This window comes from Phyllobates terribilis, unplaced genomic scaffold (assembly GCF_046119375.1).
Source record: "Phyllobates terribilis strain yellow unplaced genomic scaffold, ASM4611937v1 Scaffold_12__6_contigs__length_324123572, whole genome shotgun sequence".
Classification (NCBI taxonomy): domain Eukaryota; kingdom Metazoa; phylum Chordata; class Amphibia; order Anura; family Dendrobatidae; genus Phyllobates; species Phyllobates terribilis.
The window spans coordinates 79151151-79159267 of NW_027362772.1; the positions used below are offsets into that span (position 1 = coordinate 79151151).

At 44.1% G+C, this 8117-nt stretch overlaps 1 protein-coding gene across 1 annotated transcript; it reads left to right on the forward strand.

Annotated features, from left to right (window-relative positions):
* The first annotated feature begins 1134 nt into the window (after positions 1–1134).
* Positions 1135–7312, forward strand: LOC141173099 (ferritin, lower subunit). The gene is made up of 4 exons (XM_073657742.1): positions 1135–1290; positions 2297–2443; positions 3345–3470; positions 7027–7312. The coding sequence occupies exons 1-4, from the start codon at positions 1189–1191 to the stop codon at positions 7171–7173; spliced, it is 522 nt and encodes a 173-aa protein (XP_073513843.1). The 5' UTR covers positions 1135–1188; the 3' UTR covers positions 7174–7312.
* Positions 7313–8117: the final 805 nt, after the last annotated feature.

The window sequence follows — 8117 nt, forward strand, 5'->3', positions numbered from 1 at the left end:
TAATGGACATGCTGTCCCTGTCTTAAATGGACTGAACACGAAGAACACACAAACCAATTCTAGCACTCGTCTGAACTTCGCCTAAGGTCTCGTTCAGATTTTCTCACGTATGACAAAAACAGACCAATTATTTTGATCCGAGAGTCATCTGAGTGTCATCAGTTTTTTTGATATGTGGAGGGAAAAAAACAGTTTCTCTACCTTCTTTCTGACAGTCTGTGAAAATTGGACCAAGAGATGTCCAATGTTTTAATGACCCATAGACTTGCATTGACGATGATTAAAAAATTACGGACATGTGAACAGCCCCCCAGACTATACTAGGTACAAGTGCTATTTGTGAAAAACATGGGTTGCACTAATACGTGAAAAACTGACTTGTAGATTAACCCTAATGCCTCATTCACATGTCAGTTTTTTGCGTACGAGTGCTATCTGTGTTTTTTATGTACAGCCTGTGATAGTAAATGGGGTCATTCACATGTCCATGATTTTCAAAATCGTGTAGACATATGTCCAATGTTGATTCAAGTGCTGGATCAAAATTGGCAATGGGTGCGTGAAATAATCAGACAGCACTCGAATGACATCCGAGTGCAGTACAATTTTCATGGAATGTTAGACTAGAGAAGGTGGAGAAACGTTTTTTTCATGCTCGAGAAAAAGTGATGAAACTTGGTCAGTTTTTCTTGTACGCGAAAAAAACTAATGGCCTTAGGAGAAGCTTGGAGATTTTTTTTTCTTTTCTTGCATATAAGAAAATGGATAATCCTACAGATGGAGGAATATTGTATCCAGTACAATTTTGAAAAAATAAATACATTTTTTCTTCAACACACACAAAAAAAATGGACATCTGAATGAGGCAATTGGGGTCTTATTTAGGACAGGTCCATGTAATCACTCGCCCATCAGGGGCTGCAGTCATGCATGAACAAACAGGAATTTAGTGCAACATGCGCACACTCGCTGCCTTCCTTCAAATAAAATATTGAAAAAATATATAAATATTGATATATAAACTTGAATATAATGTTATGGCTGCAGCATACATGTGTTTACTAGCAGAGCTGTGGATGGGAGGGGAGCGCTGAGTATTAGTAGGGACTTCCTACCCTGCAGCCTCTATATAAGGGGGGAGGGGAACGTGCCTCTTTTCATTCATCTGCCTGCATTGTGCAAATAATCATGGAGTCCCAGATCAGGCACAACTTCCACCAGGATTGTGAGGCAGGCCTCAACCGCACTGTGAACCTGAAATATCACAGCTCCTACATCTACCTGTCTATGGTGAGCCCCCCTGCTCGTGACTAATCCCAATAAAGGGTCATATGTGCTCTTACTAATCTCTCGTCTTGTTTCCGGCCTCGTCTAGTTTACTGCTGTGCTCCATCTGCTTTTGTGTCCTTTAATTGTATAAGTTCCTATGTATGACGCGCTGTTACGCAACTACATTATGGAGGTTTATATAAGAATATTTACTTTTATGGGTACTTCCTAAATAAAAAAAATGTACTAAATGTATCCTTGTAGTCAGGGCCAACTCAAGGTTTATGGGCCCTTGGATGTTCATGCCCACCGGTAACTGACCGGGGGGCCACTATTCAGCTTCATGCAAATATTACATTTCTCTCTGCTTCTATATAATACACTGGGTAGTTAGAAATGTTGCTTCAGTTTGTACATGGTGAATAAGGGTATTGTGCCAACTACTACTCCTATAGGGGTAATCCTGCACTGGGGCCCACCGGGGGTTTCTCCTGTCCACCCGTGGACCAGTCCGAGACTGACCAACCCAGTGGGCTCCTCTTCGCTTTCAATCTTCCAAGGTCGAGACATGCTGTAATTTGTATTAGTGCTGTTTTGGGGGTCATTATGGTTTTATAATTTTTGGGGAGACAGTCACCTTAAGTGACTTTAATATATAGTTATATATATTTAATATATCTATCTTGTGCATAACTGAATAAAATATTTATCCCATAAAATACATACATACATACATACATACATACTGTGTGTGTTCACTTTATGGGATAAATATTTTATTCAGTTATGCACAAGCCAATGCTAAATGTGTACTCCTTTTTTTTTTTTTTTTTTTACTTTTTAGATCCTATATTAATTTTTATGTACGGTGTGTGTATCTATATCTATATATCAGATTGGCGGTCTTTAATCTTGTATGCGGCCAAATTACAGATCAGTAATCCGGCTCCCATCGACCACTATGGTGTGTAACCTTTACATACAAGTTATGGTAACACAATACACTTTTCCTTCTTCTCCCCTACAGGCCTCCTATTTTGACCGCGATGATGTAGCACTTGCCAATTTTTCCAAGTTTTTCCATGAGCGTTCAGAGGAGGAGAAGGAACACGCGGAAAAGCTCATCAAGTATCAGAACCGGAGAGGAGGACGTGTCTTTCTCCAGAGCATTGAGGTGACATATCAGTCCTTATACTTGACGTTGGTTGACCTGTGCAGGGGATCAACGACTGCCATGCAACATGAGCAGTAAAGTGACTAGGACCCATAACACTCCTCTTGCATGGGAGTAGTGTTTTCCCCCTGATGGGAGTTATCTTTTTAGAGTTGAGCCATGTTTTTCTATTCCTCTGTTATCTAGTAGTGCAGGACCAGGTCATGGCTTATCTCCCAGTGCCAGTAATAATACTTGGGCAATAATGTAGCATTTACAGCCAGCACATGGAAAAAGGCATGTATTTCGCCCTCTGACCTAGTAACTCTACCCTTAAGAAAATATAAATGCCCATTGAAAAAGTAATGGTGCCCTGAGTACTCCTCGAAATGTAGCAATACCCCTCCAAAAAAAGTTGACTCTCCTCATTTGGATTTTTGAAGCATGTCAACTTGCAGCTTTTTTTTTTTTTTTTTTTTTTTTTACCCCATGGAAGGCAATGAGTGCAAAACAGGTTTAACTAAGTTTTAGACATGCACTGTACACAACTCATGTATTCAGCATCTAATCCTCGTTTTAATACCAAGAAAACAGGTTTTTGGCTGCAGAAAAAATGTTGCGTGTAAACCTAGCCTTACACTGTCTGCTGACATCCAGTGGCCTACAGAAAGGAAAATGATGGGGCATAGGCATGGCTTCTTGCTCTAACCCTTGGCTACTGGGGGATATAGACACTGTAAGAACAAAATGGGTCCTTTGCAGTCCAATAACTCATAATAATGCACAATTCTACTTTGGAGGTAAAAATGGGCCTCCAAAAGTTTTGAACCCTGTGAGGTTGCACCATCTCCCACGTTACACCACTGCATTTAAGCTCCTTTAAGTGGCTGCACACAACATTGATATCACATCTCTTCTATAGAAACCAGAAAAGGATGACTGGACGAATGGTTTGGAAGCTCTGCAGACGGCGCTGAAGCTGGAGAAGACCGTGAACCAAGCTCTGCTGGATCTACACCGCGTCGCAGGAGATAAAAATGACCCTCATGTAAGAATCTGTCACTAAAGCTGCCCATTCACACATGGCTATATTCTTGTACTAAAAGGGAACCTGTCCTGTTGATAAAATGTGATCTGCTCTTCAGGCAGGAAGAGCAGATTGGAATCATGGACACTTTTGTTGGAAGTTTCCGTGACATTTCAATTGTATTAATTCAAATAGAGGGCAGGTCCTACTCATGAGTCCAGAGGGCAGGTCCTACTCATGAGTCCGTCCCAGTCTTCATTTTATGGCTCTGCATGCAGAGTTGGCTGTCTACCACTAGCAGGACCGCCCACTGGACTTTTATCTATACAAACGCCAGGGATTTCAATTAATAAAATACAAGCTGCAGGTATGGGCACATGTTCTATTATCCAAGGAACCAAGACTGGGCTTCACTGAAAGAACCTTCTGTAATACATCTGATGTGTCATTTCAGCTAATGCAGCCTTTTCCAAGGTCAAGAAGCTGAAGCGTTGTATCAGGTGTCCTATTATTTTCTACATGTCTCAGATTCTAATTAATTTGTTTTATTAAGTAGACTTTTTCTCATGTTTTAAAGACCTTTGGGCATCAGAAATAAATGACTTGAGATGGACCATGAAGAATACTTGGTTCTTGTACACAATGGCTTTTTTTTTGGATTATTTAACATCCTTCACCTCGATTTTGAGCCATCGTGACTTGATGGATGAACGCTCTATAGGAAGATCGATCTTGTGCAAGCCTAAATGGGTCCACCAGGGTCTTCTCAGCTGATATCTTGTATCAAGCCATCGGGTTGCTGGTGTTCCTCATTGCCTTGTTTTTTCTATTCTTTTGACCATGATGTCCTTCTCCAGTGATTGATCTCTTCGTATGATGTGTCCAAAGTAGGCAAGTCGTAGCTTGGTGAGATACAATTCTTTAATCTCCAACTGAGGCAGATTGAAACCTTTCTAACATTTCTTGCATCTTATAAACCAAATACCTGAAGCCAGTTTTGTATGACTTTATAATAAAAAGATCTAGTCCTGTAGGAAAAGTAATTACGTCCTACACTATGGGGAAAATGACTCTTGTTGTTGGCTTGGAAACGGCAAGGAAGCCTCTGTGTATCCTTGGAGGTATTGCCAGTTGAAAAAATGTGGCATTTCCTCTACAGATGTCCCACCTTCAGGCTGTGCCCACTATGCATTTTTTTAAGCATTTCTGCAGTGGCAATTCCACTGCAGAAACACTTGAACGCATGGTAGAAGGTCTGCCATGTTCCCCAATGATAATCCACATGTGCTGTGTACATGCTGCGGAAAAATCCGCAGCACTACCAATTTTGCGGAAACGCTGCGTTTTCGCCGCCATTGACTTGCTTTGGAACGCATGGAATCCGCATCACTGGATCTGTACATGCGGATAACATGCGTTCAATGTGCGGCTGGTACCCGGGTTTGGAGAAGAAGAGACTCTCCTCCGGACCCAGGTACCATAGTACCTGTAAAAAAATAAAAAAAAATAAAAAAAAATAAATAGAATAAAAAATAAATATACTTGCCTTCTCATGGCCCCCGGTGTCCTTGTCTCTGCTTGCTGGCAGCTCGCAATGGACTAAAAGGACCTGCAGTGATGTCATTTAGTCATGTGACCAGTCACGCGACTGCTGACGTCAGCAGGTCCTTTAGACTATTGCGAGCTGCCGGCAAGCTGAGACAAGGACACCGGGGGCCATCAGAAGGCCAGTATAATATATTTTTTCTTTTTTTACATTTCTTTCGGTCACAGTATATAAATTCATGCCTTTTGCATGGATTTATATAGTGTGACCAAGTTGTCAAGCACTTTACAAGTGATGCTAAAATCGCTTGGAAAGCGCTTGGCAATCCGCATGTGTTTTGTTTTTGTTTTTTTGTTCATTTTCTGCCAGGGAGATGCAGAAACATTCAGGAAAAATCTGGAGCATTTCTGCATCGTGGGCACTTGGCCTTAAGCACAAAAAAGATTTGTGCTTCCCTCATCCAGCTGCTAGTTTGGTCTTCAGTGGCAGCTGGACCAGGGTGTTCTTCTTCTATGGTGGGAATTCGAAACACTTCCAGCATTTCGTAGGGCCCCATGACATAATGACTTAAGGGATTTTTCTCTACTTTTTTATATTTATGACCTATGCCAAGGATTAAATAATCAATATCAGATTATTGGGGATATGGTGACAAGCCCAGGGGATGGGGAGGACTCGGTGCCCGGGAATTGTTGCCTGGTCTTGGGGATGTCGTGGTAGTCGGCTCCCGGGCCCGTACCCTGGGCCTCTCTTTAAAAGGGTGGATAATTATGTGAAAGTTCGTGACGCCACCTGTGGTGTCTGGTGAGGTTCATCAGTGCGGCAGCCCACTGAGGCTGGTGTTAAGGCAGCTTGGGTGGTATAGCTATCCACAGGTGGAGCTAGGCCTCAGGGCAGCGTGGATGTAGGGATGCAGGACAGAGGGGACCCAGCCGGGTCTGAAGGATAGGCAAACACACAGTTCACTTCTGTACCTTTTACCGATGGAAGTTCAGGCACATTCCGGCTCACTGTAGGGTGAAGGGTGCATATCAGGATTCTCCCCAGTGAGCGGGTATAGGGCCTCCTGTTTCTTGCCTTTGTGTAGTAAGTTTCTGACCTGCCTGGAGCTAGGCCTAGCTTTTGTTTCTGTCCTGCACCGGCTGACTTTGTGGTAGGGCCTTCTCTTGGAGTACACGCTCCCAAGCTTGCGGGGCCTCTGTGACTCCTGGCTCTGGTACGTATCTGCTCTTGGGTGTTCCAGGGGTCTCCGGTTGTCTCTACAGGGGGGTATATGGCCCTGTAGACGTGGACCCGGTGTCCGGTATATGTTTTCTGGGGTGAGCTTGTACAGCTCCTCTGCCCCCAATGCCACTCACTCCTTTAGCCTTCGGCCACGCTCGAGGCCCTCACTAGGCTATACACACTAGCGGCGCCTTGCCGCGCTTCACCGCTCTTATGGCGTCAGCACGCCTTGGGCTCACTAACCTGAGCTTCACTCTAGGCTTTTTCACTAGAGGAACTGAACTGAGAACTCTGTCCCTCTCTGGCTCTGAGCAGGAACTCTGTTCTCTAGACTGAGCTCGACTCTGTATTCAGACCTGTACTTGCTGAACTCTCCAGAGGAACTGACTGCCTAGCTCCACCTTCCCTATTTATATCCCTATCGGGCTCCCTCTGGTGGTCTGAGGTGGAAGGTGTGTGTATGCTATAAGGGCCTCTTGTGGAGGAATCCATCCATGCACCCTTCTAGGATCTGTGGCACTAATGTGCAGCAGGGGTGCCACAATGGCACCCCAGATTGGCTGGTGATGGCAGCAGCCAGATGTTATCAGTTGTGGAGCAGAACAGTATAGCGCTGTCAACTGTATAGTGGCCACACTGGGGTACTGCATATCTGCACCTTTTCATTCAGTCTGATATAATCTGCTGTGGCCTCTAGATACACAAGAGGGGAATTTTTTAAGACCGTTTTGCTTGTGGCTGCATTTTCATGCCTTGCGGTTTTCATTAGAAGACCTTTAGTGTTCACAATCTTCTTCTTTTCTGCAGATGACTGACTACTTGGAGTCTCCATTTCTGTCCGAAAGTACAGAGACCATAAAAAAGCTCGGGGATCATATAACCAGCCTGAAGAAGCTGTGGAGCAACCACCCTGGCATGGCAGAGTACCTGTTCAACAAGCACTCGCTCAGCTGAATCCTCTTCTGTAATTTCCTACCTCTCGTTGCTCCAGAATGACTTTCGTGGCCATAAAAAAAAAAAGGACCTGAATTTTATTAAAAAAACCTCTTGTCTTTACCAGCGTCGTATTGTCAATAAAATATTTGGTACTAAATCTGTTTTGGCCATTTTTGTAATTCTCATCATGGAAGTTGTGAGCACCTGTGGCTTCTTGGGGGGGGGGGGGGGGGGGGGGGTTTGAGTAAAAATGTTTGTACCTTTTTGGCCAACGTTAGTGGTGCTGTACCTGGTATAAAAATTGAACCTGCCCCTCCATTAATACCTCATGGCTTCCGTCAGAGATTTGAGACTTTGTTGATCCCTGCAACTTGGAAGTGTGGCTGACCGATCAAATGTGAAGTTACTTTCTCGGGATGGTAAGCGGAGCACGCCGGCTGTTAAAGGGCTGTATCAACACTATGAAGCACTTATGAGGTTTGCATGAGATTCAGGGGTGCAGTCAGACGGCCCAATATATCTGACTGCAGTGCAGGGACTGGCCGGCGGCTTTCCTGACCCAAGCATAACAGCTTCATGTATTTCTATGCAGCCATCATGCTCTGGTGGGGAGAGCCACCCGCCAGTCTGATTTATTCGGCTGTTTGGCTGCGCCCTTAAACCGGGTCACCTTCTTCCAGTAATGGCATCAAGTAGATGTATGGGTTTTAGTTTTTCTGTTATACAGGTGTCTGACTGCACCCTTAAGCAACATATTTTCACTACGCACTTCACACTTTGCAATAAATTTGCATTTCTTAAATCAGGGCTCGACAAACCCAGGCGCCTGGTCGCCAGTGGCGCCTAGAAAATGTTGCCTGGTGCTTGAGGAGTTGAGAAGAAAAAAAAAATACTCTCAATCCAATCCCACCTCCTGCACGGAGTCATCCAATCGGAGGAAGCAGGGACAGTATCGCTCAGGC

Coding starts and splice junctions, on each gene's coding strand:
- LOC141173099 (XM_073657742.1), top strand. CDS start 1,189: ATGGAGTCCCAGATCAGGCACAACTTCCACCAGGATTGTGAGGCAGGC. Junction 1,291..2,296: donor CCTACATCTACCTGTCTATG/GTGAGCCCCCCT, acceptor TCTCCCCTACAG/GCCTCCTATTTTGACCGCGA. Junction 2,444..3,344: donor TCTTTCTCCAGAGCATTGAG/GTGACATATCAG, acceptor TCTCTTCTATAG/AAACCAGAAAAGGATGACTG.